Source organism: Plutella xylostella, chromosome 28 (genome assembly GCF_932276165.1).
Source record: "Plutella xylostella chromosome 28, ilPluXylo3.1, whole genome shotgun sequence".
NCBI lineage: Eukaryota > Metazoa > Arthropoda > Insecta > Lepidoptera > Plutellidae > Plutella > Plutella xylostella.
In genome coordinates this window covers 6,515,288-6,536,305 of record NC_064008.1, presented here as the reverse complement: position 1 = coordinate 6,536,305, position 21,018 = coordinate 6,515,288, and the positions used below count along the sequence as shown (strand labels likewise).

Here is a 21,018-nt window from a genome sequence, read left to right as displayed (position 1 = left end):
ATTTTTTATTAAAACAAGTTCATCCGACATCGCGACTCGACTCGGACTGGGACTGGGTGTCGTGTAGACAGCAGAGGCGAGCCGAGCTACTGGCGTACGAGTACACAATCCGAGTAGCTGTCTACTGGCCAGGCAGCAGCTCGCACTGTATAAACGAGCCTTAAGTAGGTATCAGTGGCAATTATTCTTTTGGAAATCTGGTGTAATCTATGGTATTTATTTTGAAATTTAAAACAATTTAAAAGTCATCGATGATTCGTCGACGATTTGTTACCCGATGATTTTATAATTATTTATCTATTTATTTTACTTTAAATTTAGGCATAAGAATATAATTTACATGGGGAAACGTTATGAATTTTACACACACGGGTTAAAATAAACTAAAAAAGTGAAGGTAAGAATGTAAATTGAATTTTTTACCAGCACCTACAACATGCAGCTGTTTCACCTATCACATAAATATTATGTATAAGTCAATGTACCTACTTATATACTTATAGCTTATTGGCCATAACTGTGCAAGATAAATTAATGTTAATAAGATAATTATACTTTTTTCTTAGCTGCTATGCTTTATGAAAAAAATAACATTATATGGCGTAAGTAATGCCTATTTAATGTTTTTCAGTATAAAATTTTAGTCACTAAAATAAAATGGATAATTTACCATCGGACAGTGATGTGCCAATGAAATGGTGGAAGAAAAGACCAATTTTAATGAAACACAAATCAAGACTCAAACTAAAGCATAAACCATTTTCTAAGTTATCCATTATAGAAGGATTAATTTCGAGGAAAAGGGAAAAAACGATTTGCACTTATGAATTAACTAAGAAAAACAAAATAAGGAGCGTAAATCATCCAACTTTGAATGTAAAACGGCAATATCCATCACACTGCCGCGTTACTTATAGTTTTCAAAGCAATCCAAAGCATTTTGGAAAACGATTAAACGATAAACGCAAGCTGCATGATATCATAGAATCTTCTTCAGATAGTTTAATAGAAAGAAGAAGAAACGTTAAGACAAGACAGGTTAAACATGTGAAAAGTAAATCACGGCGGGAGACTAAGTTAACTCTGTTGGAAAGTAAGAGCAAAGAATGGCAGAAAAAAGTAAAAAGCACCAGACGAGATCCGAAAATTCAGTTTCAACAATCTTCGAGTAAAGAAGAAAAGCATTGTACTAGAAGCAAAGCTTGCGGATCAAAAAAGAAACAAACATATCACCCTAAGTTTCAAAGCCAAGGCAGTCAACAAAAGATCGTATTTCAATGTCCCAGCAAAGCAAGATTTCCTAAGTTTATGTCTAAACATTTGTTTAATAAATCTTCTTCGAGATCAACACAACCACAAATAACAAATGGCAAAACTTTAAAAACACATAGGAAACCAAAAGTGGAATTAATTAAAAGCAAAGATAAAATTAATAATAAACATAATATAGATACAACTACTACTGATGGCAAAAATAAATCAATTGGTACTGTTAGTCAATGCTATGTATTTACACTTGAAACGAAAAGAGATAAAAAATCAGCAAATAAAAAGAAACCTTCTAAACTTTTGTTAGGTAATGCAAGTTCATATGTTATCAACAGATATAGTCGCAAACGATCTTTCAAGCGAGTGAAAAATGATTCATTTAGCAACCATAACTCATTCCGCGTTGTTAATCAATGGAAAAAAATACAAAACAAACCAAACACTAACAAAGAATATTCTGAATCTTGTTGGAGTACAGAAGAGTCAATAAATCTTCATAAAAATGAGATTCTTCCGACAAGGTTAGTCAATATTCAGCCAACGACTGTCATGAAAGTAAATATAGAGAAAACACACCCAGAAAATGTTGACTGTGTTTGTTGCACATGTCCATCAAGGCACTATCCACCTCCTAAAGATGAAGGTGATGGAACCGCCGTCGACGAAGGAACGACAATGGCAGGTGACAATCTGTATAAAGAACGAAAATCAGCATGTGTCGATACTAAAAAGAGACATAAAAAGGGAGTTTCAGAAACATCAGCTGCAACTACAGATAAACCAACTGAAACGCGATCAACAGGCGCTGGACCAGCACCTCCAAAAGTCATGAAATCTGCTTTTCATTTGAAAAAATACAAACGGGATGAGTTGAGGAAGAAGAAAATTAAATTTGAAAAGACACCACCTACTTTAAAAGAAATAAAAAATATGACAGAACAACAAATTAAAATTAAATTTAAGGCACCCTACATAGAGCGTGATGAAGCACCAGAAGCCGATGCCGAAGAGTTTCGACGCTCAGTCAGAGATAAGAAAAAGCTAAGTGAATTGTACCCCTGGCTAGAAGATCCCTCAGTAGAGGGAACAGAGGCATGCAAACATGTATGCTGTAGATGTCCTGATCCGTATAAAGCTATGACGAAAATGGGAGCTTACCCGGAAGAAGGTGTTCCATTTGGGGGAGGATGGGGATCTTATCATTTTGGAGCTCAGGGACCGCCAGGAGAGACAGGAGCGCCAGGAGCGCCAGGAGCGCCGGGAGAGCCTGGAGCTGGAGCACCACCAATGGCAGCTCAAGAACTCCAAACAAAAGGAGCATATGCACCAGGCGGTATGTATGGACCACCATTATCATATGGAGCCAAAGGAAAGTTCCCACCGGCGGGAGATTGGCAAACGCAAATGGGAGCAAAAGCACTGCCGGCGGGTTGGCCTCCACCGGGCTGGGTGCCGCCAGGGTGGGTCCCGCCTCCAGGACAAACCCCACCGCCGTGGAGAGCCCCCCCGGGATGGAAACCTCCGATGGGGTGGACACCACCACCTGGATCTAGGCCACCTGAGGGATGGGAAAAACCCAAAGATTGGCCTCCAATAGACGGATCAATACCAAAGCCTCCAACGATTGGACGAATACCACCAGATGGTTGGGTCCCACCCGGATGGAAACCTCCACCTGACCAGAAAGTTGTGAAATGGGATCCACCTGAGAATTGGGTACCTCCTCCTGGTTGGACACCGCCTCCAGGATCAACACCACCGAAGGAATTCATGCCTCCAGAAGGGTGGGTTCCTCCTGGGTGGAAGCCACCACCTGGAATAAAAGAGCCTATAGAATGGACGCCACCTCCTAATTGGATACCACCGCCTGGTTGGACGCCGCCAAAGGGTGCTATACCACCCCCGGGATACATACCACCAGCGGGAAGTAAGCCACCTCCGGAGTTCTATCCCCCCGAGGGCTGGGTGCCTCCTGGTTGGAAACCTTCACCGGCATACAATCCTCCCCCGAAATGGCTGCCACCACCAATGTGGCTACCACCACCAGACTGGAAGCCACCACCTGGAAGCCTCCCACCAAAGAGTTGGATGCCACCAAAGCGTTGGCTACCACCTGGTTGGACACCAAGGCCGGGCATGAAAGTGGCAAAATGGAATCCTCCACCACTATGGTTTCCACCAAATCGATGGAAACCCCCAGCAGGAGCGAAACCTCCGCCGGTCACTGTAATACCTCCACTATGGGAGCCACCAGAGAAATACCAACCACCAGTAGATTACTTGCAACCTGCTCCCAAAGGGTTTTACTACGATGACAACGATAAGCTGAAGAAAACTGCCAAGTTTGATAGGCAAGTGAAGAAACAGGCAAAGATTGAAAAAAAAGAAGAAAGGGAAAGAATAATGAAATTAAAAGAGCAAGGCCACGACTATGTTCTCACGTTAGACGCAGGTACTGGCAAATTTGTTTTAGAACAAAAAATACCTGATCCACCGCCAGTTTGTACTCACGAAAAGTGTATTTGTCAACCTTACACGGAGGAAGAGCTACAGAAAATGATGGGCGAGAATATTTGTGAAGAGAACCTTTGCACTTGTCCGACGCAATACAAAAAAGATGCTTACGCTGATAATGTGAGATTAAAGGAAATGGAATTAGCAGCTAAGGAGGCTTGGATCAGATATATGGAGATGAGAAGAGCAAAGTTGGCTAAAATATTGGCAGCCCTAGAACCAATCAGGAGGAAAGAACTGGCTGAAGCACTGAAAGCACAAATAATGGCAAGAAGGAAAAAGGCTATTATTTGCAAGTGTCCCTTAGAGATGACCGTCGACGAAATACTGCGGTCGTATAACTCTGTGAGTACTCTGTTATATGGCATTTTATTCGTTATAACTTATTTTGTTACTATGAAAAGTGTATATTTTTTTAATCTTAAATATTTGTTTGTTCTTTTCAGGATTTTCGTGCAAAGTTCAGAGATAGAATTAGACTAGTTGATTTTATTTTGGTCATGAAAGACTCGGGAGAGTTGCGTGTGGAGCAAATGTGTGCCAATTATCTAACCGGAGCTCTGAAAACTGGACTTGAAATAGAGCTGGAGCGTGGAGTGGTAATAATATTAATAATAATAATATGTGGGGACATCTCACACACGGCCATCCGACCCCAAGCTAGGCAGAGCCTGTGTTATGGGTATCGGACAATTGATATATCTACACAAATACATAGATAGATACATGTTAAATATAAATATAAATATCAACACCCAAGACACGAGTACAAATATCTGTCTTTAAACAAATATCTGCCCCAGCCGGGAATCGAACCCGGGACCTTCGGCATAGCAGTCAGGGCTACTAACCACTACGCCATTCGACCGTCAAATATTTAATGAATGCCTCTTACTAAATTGATAATTTAATTCAGAAATCAAAATCTCAATTATATATCTTTATAAACACTGCATAATATTACTCAATAAGCGGCCTTATCGTTAAAAGCGATCTCTTCCAGGCAACCTTTTGTGTAGCAGCAACTTAAAGAATAAATGATTAAGGTGTTCAAATATTTTCGTTTAGTTCCTTACGAAACCTTTTAACAGGTTTTAGCAGCTGCATTGATTGTTTGTTTCAGATGCCTTGCAACAATGCATTGGTTTTCGCAAAAGTCCACGCCCCGGCCCATGTCATAGAGAAGTATGGGCGAGCGTTCGGCATCAGAAAGTTTTTCAAAAGTCATCACATTTACTGTGTGCCCTCCCCAGAACGAGAATATGTGGAAGTGTGCAGGTTAGCGTTTCAATAACCTACATAAAGTTCTGCTAATTGATAATGCGGTCGGGGGTTAAATACTCCTTATTTGATTGAGGGCTGATTTTTCTATGGTCAGATAAACGTTATCTGCGAAATAAAATTGTTGCTGTCACATCTGAATGTTTGTACAGTGCGACAAATTTATCTGTTCCGGTGAGAGCGAACTAAATTGATCCATATCTCATTACTTACTAATGAATTGTATATTGTTAAAGATTAGATGGGTTTATTGAAACCACAAGAGCGAATTACCACTACTGGCAAACTTAAAATCTTATAGAATGAAGAAATATTACACGTGAGCTGTCACCGGAACAGATAAGTTTGTGGCACTGTATTATAGCTCGACAACTTCGTGCGCGACCCTCCTTGCGGGGTGACAGACGCGGAGGGGACGAGGTACCCAAGACGACAGCGGGTAGCGGGAGGGTAGCGGGGAAGGACAACGCGTGCACTGCACGTCATTATTACGGCAGTCTCGGCCGAGCAGTCGAGGCGGCCACATGTGTTGTAAAATCTGTCATAATCTGAGTTCGACGCACATGAGACCACTGATCCTGAGACCATTAGTCTTAGGATGAGTGTTGAGGCCAGAACCGCCACAATCCTTGGAATATTTACCTTTTGAATTTTAATAATCATATTATTATTATTATCAATGATTCGTCAATAAAATAACGTCAAAAACCACGAATCGTATATTTTCGCAAATAGATTAAATCGCATTATAAAACTATGTCGGAGTTCAAGAAGATTTTGGGTTTACCTTGCTTTATAATTAGGTTTACTAAATTCATTCGATTAATCGAAACGTCAAATTGTCACTTGAAATGTTGGCAGTTCGGGTGGAATCTGTCGAAGGTGCATATTAAAAAATAAAAAGGTAAGGTGGCTAGTCGGTAGAGCAGGGACGGACTGTCATTCTGATTTAAATTATTGAACGGGTCGGTTGTGCACCTTCCGCAGGGATCACCACGTTTCGCTATCAAAGTTAATCCAACTGTGTCAAGTGCATCCTCGTGTATTTTGTAAGATTGATCGGTAATTCCGAATAAATCGAGTGAGTACTACCTATCTTTGCCTTTATTTCTGGAGTGTGATGATGAATGGCGATACCAACGACCTGGCTGATCGAATCATGGACCAACTACTGCTATCTCGTGCCCACTCCCCGACAACTATATATTGTTTAGGGGTTTTCTGTAGAACCGTATGCCGAATCTTGGTTTGGCCGACGTTCGGTATAATGCAAAATCTGCTTACTTCCGAGTAACTGGTAGTTTACTCGTGAGTAAAAAGTTACTCGAACTTGGTCTAATCCACCCTAAATAAAGAAACTAGTAATAAGAACCTTTTTATTGATCAACATAATTTACTCTTACATTACGTCACAAATAGTGACACGTTATCGCGAGATTTATCCGGGCACACTTTTCTCCGTGTGACCCGTATTCTAAAATGTCGTGCTACCTCGCCCCCGCCACTTCTTTCACCCTGCAAGGAGGGTCGCGCACGAAGTTGTCAAGCTATAGACAATGACAGCAACAATTTTATTCTTCAGATAACACTTATCTGACCATTGAAAAATCAGCCCTGATTATTTTATGTCAACAGAGACGCAACACCAAAACCTACAATGTACTCAACTCATGATCGAGCCATGATAGTGAACCAAATACTTCTGCATTTACCGTACGGGACAGACACCAACGATTATGGCTACGACAGGTATGGCGTTACATGTTCTTATTCATAAACAAATATACAGAGTAGACTGACTGTACTTGTATTCTACCATTAAATTGACATCAAGGCTCCTCAAGGAGCCTACCGTACTACCACCACCGGCACATTGGCAATTAGGCCTGGGTCTCCTATTTACGCCGCAGGTCGCGTCCAGCGTCACGCCGTAGGCCGCGTCACGATGCTCACTATAGAAATGTACTGAAAGAAAGAAAAGAAAGAAAAATAGTTTATTGCCACAAACAGAAAATACAATTTGAAAGCTTACTTATAAATACAAAGGTGGCAAAAGGACAGCCTCAGCTAATGCTGCGTATTGCATGCGGCAACACACTGCGCTGGTTTTCAGACTGCCCAGTTCTTAATACTAACTTAAAAACTAAAACTACTGATGCGGTCTCCCTCACACGCCGACGTTGGCGCGTAGATGTAGTGAGCATCGTGACGCGGCCTACGGCGGTGTCACTTGACGCGACCTACGGAGTAAATAGGAGACCCGGGCCTTAACAATCCATAAGCAGCGTTGCTTTACCTTATACCTACATACTAGGTACTTTTGTGTTCAACCATTTTGTTTTGAGGTTCTTGTGCTGTCAAAGATACAGTCAGCTGCGTAAGTAACTCACTTTTGTACCTTATCTATCTGAAAACGCCTATCAATTCCTTGAAACACTGACGGTTCGCTAGTTTGACAAGGTACATCCATAGCTACTAATGCAGCTGACCGTACATGCGCTAATTATATCTACAGTATCTAAAGCAGAAGTCGCTACACGGGTTCGTTGTCGACGTCAATAAACTCGCTTGCGCTTGCGCGTTCCACCAATCACAGCTCTGTATTTGTAGTGAATCGCGATATAGTGGCATTTATCTACGCCGATAAAGAACCCGTGTAGTAGCAGCCAAATCATCTGACATTCTTAATTCTAAGAAAACATGATTATAAACAGTGTAAATAAGAAAAAAAATATTTAAAAAAGACGTAAAGAATCTCGCTAACTAAAAGTGAGGCACCCAAAGTAGGTAAGTAAGTCAGTTTCATTGTTACGGCGAAACCCGCCACGCACACATTCACACTCAAAGTAAGTCATTCCGCCGCCGCGCGCCAATCGCGTCGCACCGCACCCACTCACTCTCATGTCACCGCCATTGCTGTGCCTCATTTTTTAGTTAGCGAGATTCCTTCCGTCTTTTTTTCTACTTCCACAAGTGTTTATTTATTTATTTATTTACTTTGGATCACCAACAGCATGCACATAAAATTATCTTATTAACATTCACAAAATATACTTAAGTCTATACAACCCACATCATTCATTAAATTTAAGTTTGTTGATTTTTGTTTCAGATTGGTAAGGAAGGGAGTGTTTCGCGATGGGTACGCGTTGCACGACGGACCCTATTTCTTTGTCAGCAACCAAGTAGCAGACAAGGCTCAGTTACGACAAGTAATTACTATCATTTATTACTTTTTAAAGTGGTATTATACATTATTATTTAGCGGTAAGATGATAATTATTATCGTCGCTATACCGAGAAAATCACACAAAAAAACAGCGATTTCACAGATGAAAGGACGTGTAAACCTAAGTATTTTCGTAGTCTTAGGGTGGATTCGACCAACGTCGAGTAACTTTTTACTCACGAGTAAACTAGCAGTTACTCGCGAGTAAGCCAATTTTGCATTCTACCAAACCTGAAACCAAGATAAGTAGCTTATCCCAAGAATAAAATGTTATACCGCCAAAATTGACCGTGTAACGAGCTTATCCGAGAGTAATTTTGTAATGGCGGCGGCCATGGAAGTAATAATACAACAGGAATGCGCACTGCACCAAAAAAACGAGCCGACAGAGATAGTCAGCACGGAGCCCTCCATCTCTTTCTATTTTTGGTGACCATAATTTTAGGTAATTCATGAGACATCACTTCTAATCTATCATGTCGCGAATAGGTATCGATGGTCTCAAAGTCACCTTTTATTCGAACAATTCGATGTACAGGTAAGTAAATAACTGACAATGATAAAAAGTCTTAGCAAAATCGCACTCTTTATTGTCAGGACTTTATAGTTCGACTGTAACGATAATAAACACTTGCGATGAATCGGGATTTATCATCGGGTTTAAAATGATGAAAACTTGTGGGAATTACTTGGAACCACCTTTGCTATGTTTCTTCATTGGAAGGAAAGCTGAAATTTGGGAAAATATAATTTTAAGTAAATAAAAGTTGGGTGTAGTGTTGACAAGAAAGTGTCAAAACAGGTTAACATTAAACGCAACTATGTACCTAAAACGTCTTTACTCTGTGGGTGTTCCGTTTACATAGTCTAGTTGATGAAAATCATAAGACTTCAAAAAAAATATCTCAACCTAAGTGCTTCCGCCGGTTTTAAGCTTGATAAATTATCTTATAATACTCATATCTATCACCAAAAAAATCAACAGCTCATAACTCTTTACCAGCCTTTAAGATAACAGCCACAATAATACCTAATGATACTTAGGTATAAAATAAAACAAAAAGTTGAATGAAACAGGTCCTAATTAATGGAAAGTGCTTCAAAAGTACGAATGAATGGTCACCCTAACCATAACGTCTCTCACAACAGTATAAACGTCATCCGTCATCTTGACAACTTCGGTCTTGTCGTAGAGTATTTAGAAAAACTACCAATATTTTTTATGAAATTATTATTCATACAAATACCAAATATTTCATTAAAATTACATGTTTATAATGATTTATTATAAATTTATTTTTGTAAATGATATGATATACAGTAGTCTATGAGTTAATTTAATATATTTTTTGCATAGCTCTCTTCGTACAAAATCTACTAAAGTTTACACAACTAAATCCTGGCAATTGTTAGAAAGAGAGGAAGGGCTCTGTGGTAACCCTCTCTATCGGCTCGCGGCCTCTTTCACTTCAAATATAAATCTTAAGGTGAATTCGTTAGGTCTATTTTTGTTTGCATCATTTTGGTGAGTGCGCATTCCTGTTGTATTATTACTTCCATGGCGGCGGCACATCAGCTGATTAGAAAACCGTCATAATGACATATAAGCACATCTGTCAAAACATAAACAAAAGTAAGTTAATAGGCAAATTCTCAAAATAACAACAGCAAATAAAATATTAAAACATAAACAATTTCATACTATATCCATTCAAACTAAGTTGGCATGTCATTTCTATTGCATGCTTTGAAACGCAACTATTTTTATTTTAGTTGCGTTACAGTTTCGTTCCTCGTTCATTCAATTAATCATGGTATAACTTGGTAGAAGGCAAATGTACTTATCCTAGATATTTACTCGCGTATAAATTTTATTCCGGTATAGTTATTCTCGTGTAAGATGATGTTTGGACGAATTCGCCCTTAGTTGTTTTAAGATAGCAATATTCTAAACAACTTTTGTATACCTAATTGGCAATTTCCCATGCAAACATTTTTGTTCAGACATTCTGTGTAAGTATATGTTATATAATTATTATTCATTATTTTTAGGTTCTTTATTACAATTGGGCTGCACCTACATTTGTATGTTTCAAATCGTGCCCCATTTTAATGATTCAAGAATATATGGGGGAAAGAGTGAGTATGTAATTTAATATGTACCTATACGTACACAGCACACATAAACGTAACGTAAACGGATAGTCACTGTATCGACTTTCACCCGAGCTTGTCCCGAGGCGAGGCGATTACGTTACGATTCCACTTAGTGTGCATTGGGAATTTGGAAGTTTCATACAAAATAGTATAGAACGGCTCGAGTTGATTCTATCACTATCCTTTTCCGAGTTGATAATATTATGTGTGCTGTGACCTTTTAACTTCGCTGTAGTATGAAGGGTAACCTGTGTTATAGAAATCGGATTTATAAACTTCGGCGTTATTAATTCCAAGCCCACAGTCTCAACTCTCATTATCATCATCATCATTAGCCTACAGCAGTTCACTGCTGGACGTACTCTCTCAAAGCACGCCACTGGATGCGATCTTTAGCTTTCCGCATCCAATCATAACCAGCCACCTTTCACAAGTCGTCACCCCATCTAGCCGGAGAGCGTCCCACACTACGTCTCAACTCTCAACCAATTTGATTACAATAATATATTATTCTTTTTCAGGTGGCGTCCTTCTTTTTATTTTATTCATTTTACAATTTTGCTCTGTTTGTGTTGTGCGTGCTCGCGTTTGCTTGCTCGCTGTTTGGTTATCTCGCCACCGTGGTCTATTCTTCTGTTGGAACGTAAGTGATGTTCAGTTTATTGTTTAACCCCCGAAGAAAAAAGAGGGGGTTTTAAGTTTGATGTGTCTCTGTGTGTGTATCTGTCTGTGGTAGCGTAGCTCCGAAACCGCTCAACTGATAACGTTTTGTTTTTTTGGGCCATAGATAAAATTACCTCGAGTGTTTTAGCTAGGTATATTTTATCTTATGCGACTTTTAATGTCGAAAGTAAGGGGGTTTTAAGGTTGGGTTGGTTATTTGGCTGTGCCCCTATACATATTACTACTTGAGACAATCATAAATATTATTTTCTTTTACTTCCTTGCTTTTTCTCAGAGTCAAACCATATTAAGGTCAGATGGGGAAAGAGGGACGATGGGGCAAGAGAGACAGTGGCTAATAAAACGAAAACTTTAATGCGAAACAGTATTAGGCGTAGTTCAAATATTCTTGGATTGATGGCATTGGAATACGACAACTAAGCGAGTTAAAGAGAAAAAAAAACAGTCGACAAGCTAAAAAAACTACTACCTAGCGCGTTTCTTGTTTAAATTATTTTTAATATAAAAAACGGTTGTTATTGCCGTTGATTGCTATGGTAAGTGTAACTATAACGTTTAATCTATATTTTCTACCTATTAAATTGTCTGTAACTTGTGTTTTTAGTGCTTTTTCGATGTCATTTCGATGAAAACATAGCCTTCAAAATGGCAAGGTGGGAAAGAGGAACGGCTTAACCAGGTTAAGAGAAACATATGTTCCTCTTTCCCAGTTCCAGAGGTAATAAACATTTTTAAAATCCGCTAAAATATAACACGTTCCGTAAATAACCATGATTTGCTTATCTATTTATTTGTACAGAAAAAGCAAAATGCCTCGAGCTTACGTAAGAAAGACCGATAGAAGTTCGTTACTATTAGCCAAGACTGAATGCAAAGAAAAATAGACTTATTTTTATGCTAATTTTTATATACCTAATATAGACTGATTTTGAAATTCGTTAAGTGTAGTTTACATTTCACTACGAATGTTATTGTTTGTAACAGTATTTTAGTTGTGATACATTGTGATATTTAAGGTTTTTTGAAATTTTTGGCGAAATTTTATGCTTAAAACCGAAAATAAAAAAAAACTAACCATATTTCAATAATTTTTTTGGTTGTTTTGCATAAGTAACCATATTAAATTTATTAAAATAATCAAATGTGCATTATTCGACTTAAATTAGACAAAATAACTTGGTTGTTTTGCCATATCTTGGTGATACCTTTATCGATTTCATATTGAATTATCTTATTTGAAAGCTTATGAGTTGACAATGTTTTTAATCTAAAGTGCACAAAAAAAGTCACATGAAATTCTTTTTTAATTTAATTTATTTGTTTTTGCAATTTGAATATTTTTTCAAAATGTTTAACTATTTTGAGGTGTTATGTCTAATTTAAGTCGAATAATGCACATCTGATTATTTTAATTAATTTATTAAGGTGTTACTTATGCAAAACAACCAAAAAAACTATTGAAATATGGTTGTTTTTTTTAATTTTCGGTTTTAAGCATAAAATTTCGCCAAAAATTTCAAAAAACCTTAAATATCAAATATCTTAGAAATGGTTGAGTTTCGGATAATGCATTATAGGGTTCAATCGACTGGAAATGCCTTCCTGTATCACCTCCTGAAAGGATCCGGTCTACTTACCAATAACCCTGTATGTTCCTCTTACCCCAAATTACGATTTTGTCTCAATAAAGACGTTATTTTAAACGGTGTTAGGTTCAACTCCTTTTACTCATTTTTTTTTCAAATATGCTATAATAAACACTTAAAAACATGAGTTATTACTTAAAAGTATCGCCGTTCCTCTTACCCCAAATCTCGGGAAAGAGGAACGTTTTTAAGACCTAGCTTTGTTGCTAAATTGTTCCGTAATTACACAAAAAAATCTAGTTCTGTGTCAAAAATTGTCTTATTAGTCTCAAAGTAATTGATATCATTTACTTTGAGACTAATAAGCATGGACCATATACTTTCAAGATTGAACCAACAAATGAAGAAAATGTTAGTAAAATTATAAAAACATTAAGATCAAATGCACTTGGACATGACAGAATATCCCTTGATATGCTGATTCTTACACTGCCCCGTACTCTAGAAATTATTACGTATATAATAAACTACTCCATACATACTTCTACTTTTCCTGAACTTTGGAAAATAGCTTTATTAAATCCAATTCCGAAAAAAACAGACCCTACGGAATATAAAGATCTCAGACCAATCAGCCTCCTATCCACTCTGTCTAAGATTCTGGAGAAGATAGTACATTCACAAATGTCCAATTACCTGGAATTTAACAAAATTTTACCATCTGTCCAATCCGGGTTTCGTAAACGAAGAAGTACAACTACAGCCCTACTCGATGTGGTTGACAATATTCTGGACTCTCAAGACAAGGGTAAAGTTACTATCTTGACGCTGCTTGACTTTTCCCGCGCATTTGATACCATTAATGTCCCGCTACTGTTGGCTAAACTATCGTACTACGGTTTCGAGCCGAACACGGTGAAATGGTTCTATAGCTACCTAGACCAGCGTTCGCAGATAGTGAAACTTAAAAAAATCGACGGTACTACTAGCTTTTCTGCGAGGTATCCTGTGACCAGGGGTGTTCCACAAGGATCCATATTGGGACCACTTCTGTTTATAATTTACGCTTGTGACATCACTGAGGTGGTGCAAAATTGTAGATTCCATATTTACGCTGATGACCTACAAATTTATCTGTCCGGGCCACCATCGGATACTGAGCACACATGTAGACTAATAAACGATGATTTGGAGCGGATCGCAGCCTGGTCAAGTAAAAATGCTCTGCACTTGAACCCAAATAAGAGCAAGTACATGGTTATTGGCACCAAAAAGCAGGTGAAGGATACTCTAGCTAAAGACCCATGTATAACGTTGGACGGAACTATGGTTGAACGAGTATTAGAAGCGCGTAACCTCGGTCTCAACTTTGACAGTAGCCTACGATTCGAAAAACGTGATGGAAATGGTAAAAAATTGCTTCTACAGACTGAAAATTCTCTATAGGATTAGACGGTACATTGATGTAAGACTCCGTATACAGTTGTGCGAATCACTTATACTTTCTAAACTGAATTATGCTGACACTGTATACGGACCTTGCTTACTACGTAAAACAGAAAAAATCTTACAGAGGGTTCAGAACGCATGCGCAAGATACTGCTTCACGATTCCTCCTCGTTCACACGTCACACCGTTCTTGAACAAGGGGGGTCTTTTGAAAATTGCAGCGCGATGGAAGCTGCACCTAGCAACACTTCTCTTCGGTGTAGTGAAGCAGCAATCACCTGATTACCTCTATGACAAGCTGGACTGGGCTCGCAATCACCACTCCATTAGCACGAGAGCATCATCATATCTCATGCTTACGCCCAAACACAAAGCTGCTATGTATCGCCATTGCTTCCAATATCTTGCGAGTCATATCTTTAATAACATCCCACCGCCTATACGTGATCTGAAAACCATAAGCTCTTTTAAGATACGGTACAAACAATACCTACTACATCTACAAAAAAGCACTAATTAGACGGCACTTACCTCGACGTTATTCACGACGCGCAGGGTGGGTCGTCGTTAAGTAGGTATAAGCGCTAACTCCCGGATTTGCTCATCCATGAACAAGTTGAAGCATCTTATTTACGTAGGCATATGTATTTATTATAATTATAACCTGTAAACAAATAAAATATTATTATGTATTAACTAGGTATAGCACTATTTATATTTATTTATTTAATCCCTCATAGCCCCTTAGTTTACACCATTTTACACTATACATACCGTACACAAGTCAGTTAAAGTGGCCGGTGTATCAATTAACTACCTACGCCATAACAGTTTGGTTATTATTGCCTTATTAATCCGTGGTTTAATACACCTTTAATAATGTATTGTGTAACTAAATGGTAATCTGTAATTGTGTACTTTCTTACCTTCCATTTTTGTTTTCTTTCCATAAGTATGATGTTTATGTTGACTTTCCTTTGATATTATTCCGTGTTTAGTCTGTTTCGGTGCGCGCGCGACGCGTGTGGTCGGCTGGGTGTCCCGTTCTTGCCTGAAAACGGGTTTCAGGGCGAACGCGCTCCGCCTCAATGTCGTTGCTCGCGCACTCATCACTTTGTCTCCCTTGTGTTTGTTAGCCTTTCGTATTTTTTTGTTTATTTAATAGTGCGTCACTACTAAAGAGGCCTCCACTGAAACACCAGCGCGGTGTCCTTGGCTGTGGCCAAGGGCGCTGCAATAGCTGAGTGGACGCCTTTTTGGCGGACAGCAAATTTATACGTGAGTTTATATATTATGGTGTATAATTAAGTATGATTGCTGTCATTGTCAAATAAAGTTTTATCTTTCTTTCTTTTCTTTCAAAAAAAATGAAAGTATATTTGAAAAACGAAGATTTGTTTCTATTAATATCGAAATTAATGCATAATTTTGGTAGCTGTAGGCCAAAATATGCAATTTCCAGTAAAGTATGTTTCTCTTACCCCACCTGACGTTATTGACATTTGTGTTTTGGTGGGATATAGGTATGTGTTATTGTAAGATAAGAAGATAAGATTTTCTTTATTTATACACAAAAACATGGACAAAATCCAAAACCTTTGAGAGCGCCTACCTCAGCTATTACAACACCCAGGCTTGCTACTCCAGTTTACTCGGGAGCTAGGCTGGCTGAGCTGAAATCTAGGGGATATGTACAAAGGTTCAACTCGAGAGAGCCACGTACAGGAACTTCACTCCCTATGAGAATAGAATAGAATACAAAAACTTAATCTAACACATGTGTACAAATGGCGGTCTTGTCGCTTAAAGCGAAGTATATTTAGGTGGGATAAGACAGTCACAGGGGAAAGACAATTAATGTATAAAAATTAGTTATAAGCAGCTTCATTCTCTAGTTTATCACGCTGGTAAAGTGGTAACCACCATCAGTGCAGTGTCCCCCGGTGACTGTCTTACCCCACCTTACATAATATAATATATTATTCTATTGTTTATTTCTTCAGGTCTGTGTCCTACGCTTGCTCCGGCAAGATTTCCGGGCAGGTGCTCTGCCCCGTGTGTGCCGACTTCAAGCGTTGTCCCCTCAAGACCTTCGTAAACCACTACTGCATCAGCAATAAGATTGACAATACTTTGGACAATAGCGTTCTGATTCTCGAATTGTACTCTATATTATTGCTTTTGTGGGGTATGTAATTTTGTAATTTTGATTTTTTTACGGCTATACTCTATCCATTATATTATTGGTTTTTTGACATTCGAAATCCCATACATATTTGATGACTGCAAAGGAAAACCAACTTTACTTACCAGACATCAGGAAACGTCAAAAATACAACAACATAGTGGAAGCTCTATAGTTTCTGTATCTTTTGTGCCTGAAGTATTTAAGATTGATAAACATGAGTGTATCTCCAAATCCACTGTGAAATTCACGTCTTTTGCAAGACTGGCTATTTCCATAATTCCGTACTTTACAGGTAGACAGTAATGAGTCCACTTTTTATTACACTTATGTGATAGAGCTCATTCGCGCGATCTTCAATAGAGTGGACTTAAAACTAACAAACTATATAACACTTACAGTAATAAGTCTACTTTTACTTAAAAAGTGGACTTACTATTGTTTACCCCTGAGGTACAGAATTTCCATGCTTGGGCGTATTACTTATTTGGGTGGAGGTATTCATGTATGTGTGTTTTTTTCCCTTCAGCAATAATGGTGCCATTTATGTGGGGATATAAGGAAAGGAAATTAAAGTGGTTGTGGGAGTGTTCCACGGCCACCTCGAGAGCTCAAGTCAAGTGAGTACAAGATACTCATTTGAGAATATATATTTAGGCATAAATAAACTTTAGTCCTGGGGGTCACTTTAGCTCACGTAAAACGAAGTTTCGATGCGCGATTGAGCTTACCACAGGTCTATCTGGTAGTATTAACCATAATGCATCAAAGCTTTTGTGGGATATTGTCAAGCTAAATTGACCTTCTTGATACCGTCCGTTTAATGTTGTTCGGAAGGAGAATCATCAAATACATATCCATAATCCTAACTAATATTATAAATGCGAAAGTAACTGTGTCTGTCTATCTGTTACGCTTTAACGCCAAAACTACTGAACGAATTAGAATGAAATTTGGTATACAGATGGTCTAGACTCTGGGAAAGAACATAGGCTACTTTTTATCCCGGAATTCCCACAAGAATACTTTTTAAGGCGAAGCGAAGCTCGCGGGAAACGCTTGTAATAAATAAATCTGCCTTAGTATCTTATACATGTACGATGTACGTCCGTTTTATCCATGAAACAAATATTTTAAAAGTTATTTTTTTAATATTTCAGCTATCTACGCATGAGATTACCACAAGTTATTAAACAGTTGGAAGACACTACATTTTTCATTATAAAAACTGTTATAACTTATCTTGTTTTGATTGTTCTTGTAAGTGTTTTCTTTATTTTATAACTAGTTTGTATTTAATTAGAATATTCTGTATATCTCGGTAAACCAATCCATTATTATATAATTATAAACAAACAAAAAACCCGACTGCACGCTAAAAAGATGAAAACAAGTCCCAATATTAATGGAAAGTATCGTAGGCGGGGACCAGCAAAGGGTTTTCTAAGTAACATTCACCATTTAGCTAAATGATACTTAGATAGGTACACACGGCAACGTCAAATGGTTGGCAGGGCACACTAAACGACACACACATACTACAACAAACCGCACACACAGAAAACATAATATAATATATATAATATAATATGTGGGGACATCTCACACACGGCCATCCGACCCCAAGCTAGGCAGAACCTGTGTTATGGGTGTCGGACAGCTGATATATCTACACAAATACATAGATAGATAGATAAGAAATATCAGTACCCTCTCTGCAATAGCAGCGAATACACGTATCGTACGCTACTCTGCTTACGCGAGTCCGGTAATTCCAGTGTTTCTCAAACTTTTGAAAATGGTATCCTGCGGTAAATGTTCCGATGATGTCACGTTCGGTGCACTTTGCAGTAAATGCAAGTTGGACTACCACTACCAATGCAGCGGTGTCACTGAAAAAGGCTACTTAAAGCTAAGTGAGCGCAGCAAGGCTGCTTGGGTATGTGTCACCTGCAAAAATGAAGCGTCATCTTCAACATCTGCCGCTTCCGCCGCTGTGAAATCCGCTAGCGCCTCTTCCAAGGAGCCGTCTACTTTGACGCTTGCCAACGTGATGGAGGAGTTCAACAAACTCAACAGCAAACTGTCACCTCTGCTGTCGCTGGTAGATGAAATTCGAGGTATTAAATCAGATATATCTGATTTGAAAAGATCCTCAAGTACCGTTCCTACCCAGTTTAAGGCGATGGACGAGCGATTGAGCAAGGTTGAACGTCGTCTTGATGAAGCTGAAGCTCTCAAGGTACAAGTTGCTAAGTTAGAAAGAAGCCTGAATGATAAGGAGCAGTGGCTTCGCAGCAACAATGCCGAAATCAAGGGCGTACCCCAAAAGCACGGTGAAAATCTACTTGACATAGTCGCCAAAATCGGTTCGAAAATAAGTTACCCAATTTCCAAGTGTAACATAAACTATGTGGCGCGAGTACCATCCCGTGACTCTGAGCAAGCAAAGCCCATTATCGTCGCTTTCACCAATCGTTACATGAAGGAGGACTTTGTGGCTGCAGCGCGATCTCTAAAGTACCTGGTTCCAACGGACATTGATCTTCAGGGCTCCAGCAAAATCTATATCAATGACCACCTGACTGTGCAGAATAAGCAATTACTCACGAAGGCAAAAGCAGCAGCGCAACAATTCGAGTTTCAGTACGTCTGGGTTAAGCATGCCAAAATATTGGTTCGTAAGAATTCTACCTCTAATATTATTAAAATCCGTACTGAAAATGATTTGCACAAAATCATGTAAAATACACCCGGCAACTTTACAGATTAATTGTATTTACTTAATGTTGAGAACCGCCGAGCTTCTTATCTATTTGCCTATTCAATTCGCCTCGGCGAGCCTTTTGTCTATTGCTGCCTACGATTGCCACCTGTTTATGCTTTCAATAGAACATTGTGATTTGCTATTTACCGTCCTCACAATTAGGTCGGTTTTTCCACACATAACATTCATACTAGTAAAAAATGATAAATCTTGTTATTTTATATTTGTCGTCTATTTGTTCGCTTACCCAAGTTTCCGTTGGCTTGTTCTGTTGTTGCTGTTACGGTGTAATGTTATGAACGTAATAAGCGTACTGTTATTGCTGGAATTTGTAAAAATCATACATAAACTAAACTTACATACTAGGTTATGCGTCCTAGGTTATTTATTTGTATCGCTAACTAATTATCATTGCTGTATCGCTGTCTTAGTATCTATAACGTGTTTCAGATATCTATCGTTAAAATATATAAAGAAAGAAAGAAAGATAGAAAAGTGTAACTTGTACATTTTATTTCATTCATGCTTAAATTTTATTTATTGTTACGTGGTTGCCTACGCGTTCTTTATATTAAACTCTGACTTTAATGACTAATTATTTAAGTATTTATTATCAAAATGCCAGGGGGCTTCGGACAAAGACCAACATGTTCTTGCGGAATGTAATGCTGAATGATTACGACATAATAACGATAACCGAGTCATGGCTTCTCGATGGTATTGGCGATGCCGAGATTGTGGACGATAGGTACTTAGTGTGGCGCAGGGACCGGGACTACGCAGCCACGGGCCAGTCGCTCGGTGGGGGCGTTTTCATAGCGGTAAAACGCGAATTCCGTGCTAATTCATCTGCTAGTATGCTATCATCGGCCGAGGATCTGTGGGTAACCATATCCTTAAAATATTTTAAGCTACACATTTGCGTATTATATTTATGTAGCCAAAACCTAGGTTCAAACTTTTCTACGCAGCTAATTAATTTCACTAGTCAGCTAACTTCCATTTTAGCCTCGCATTCTGAAGATAAATTCCTTGTTCTTGGAGATTTCAATATGAGTTCCATTACATGGTTGGTAACTGACGATGGACTGATGGCAAAAGATCTTGTCGGCACTCAAGTCACGGATTTTATTGATTTGATGAATTTTCATAACTTACGCCAATTCAATAGCGTGCATAATAACTTTGGACGCATCTTAGACTTAGTTTTTGCACATGAGGCAACAGAGGTGGTGGCTTGCCCTGACCCATTTGTCCCTGAAGATCCTTACCACAAGGCTTTGCTAGTTAGTTATCCTATTGAATCTCAAAAATCGCTTCCTAATAAACCGCGTAAACTTTTTACTTATTCTCGCGCTGATTACACCCAAATATGTAAGAGCATTAGTGATGTAAACTGGATCGAGTCATTTTCAAATGTTTCTGCTGAATTAGCACTCGATTTCTTTTATAATGTTATATATGACATTCGTGAAAAATTCGTACCGATTAGGTCGACATTACGTGACAAATATCCGGCATGGTATAGTCCTGCACTTATAAAAATATTAAAAGAAAAATTTAAATATATTAAAAAATTTAAAACCTACGGTAACTTATCTGATTATTTATCATTAAAAACACTTCGGGGCAGGATCAAGGACGTTGAGCGGCAATGTTACAATAAATATATAGAAAAGATAGAACAATCAATCAACGTTAACCCTAAATCATTTTGGACGTACATAAAAAACAATAAATCTGCTAGCACATTCCCCTCAACAATGACCTATAAGGACACTTCCAGTGACTCCGGTCAGGAAATTAGTGAACTATTTGCCTCCTTTTTTTACTCTACCTTTAATGAAACTAGTACTTCTAATGTTCACAATCAATTCGCTGACTTTCAACCCTGCTG

The 21,018-nt window shown here is 38.5% G+C and overlaps 1 protein-coding gene and 1 long non-coding RNA gene across 5 annotated transcripts in view; one reads left to right on the top strand and one right to left on the bottom strand.

Moving 5' to 3' along the window:
* The first annotated feature begins 246 nt into the window (after nucleotides 1–246).
* LOC105383179 overlaps nucleotides 247–21,018 on the top strand; it is a 67,984-nt gene continuing 47,212 nt past the window's right edge. For 3 of the 4 annotated variants that reach the window (XR_007267914.1, XR_007267916.1, XR_007267915.1), the window contains exons 1-11: nucleotides 256–397; nucleotides 632–4,128; nucleotides 4,230–4,382; nucleotides 4,907–5,061; nucleotides 6,700–6,813; nucleotides 8,177–8,276; nucleotides 10,346–10,432; nucleotides 10,972–11,093; nucleotides 16,173–16,357; nucleotides 16,884–16,974; nucleotides 17,515–17,614. Coding sequence is in view for 1 of the 4 variants with exons in the window: in XM_038111144.2 (XP_037967072.2) it covers nucleotides 658–4,128; nucleotides 4,230–4,382; nucleotides 4,907–5,061; nucleotides 6,700–6,813; nucleotides 8,177–8,276; nucleotides 10,346–10,432; nucleotides 10,972–11,093; nucleotides 16,173–16,357; nucleotides 16,884–16,974; nucleotides 17,515–17,614 (4,578 nt within the window). In the remaining 3 variants the exon portion in view is untranslated. Of the gene's footprint in view, nucleotides 398–631; nucleotides 4,129–4,229; nucleotides 4,383–4,906; nucleotides 5,062–6,699; nucleotides 6,814–8,176; nucleotides 8,277–10,345; nucleotides 10,433–10,971; nucleotides 11,094–16,172; nucleotides 16,358–16,883; nucleotides 16,975–17,514; nucleotides 17,615–21,018 lie in introns of all 4 variants that reach the window. The other variant, XM_038111144.2, reaches the window with a different exon arrangement.
* Nucleotides 14,166–15,516, bottom strand: LOC119692032. Its single transcript, XR_007267918.1, has 3 exons — nucleotides 15,096–15,516; nucleotides 14,701–14,833; nucleotides 14,166–14,617 (listed from the first exon to the last, which is right to left on the bottom strand). It is a non-coding gene; the product is annotated as an uncharacterized LOC119692032 (long non-coding RNA).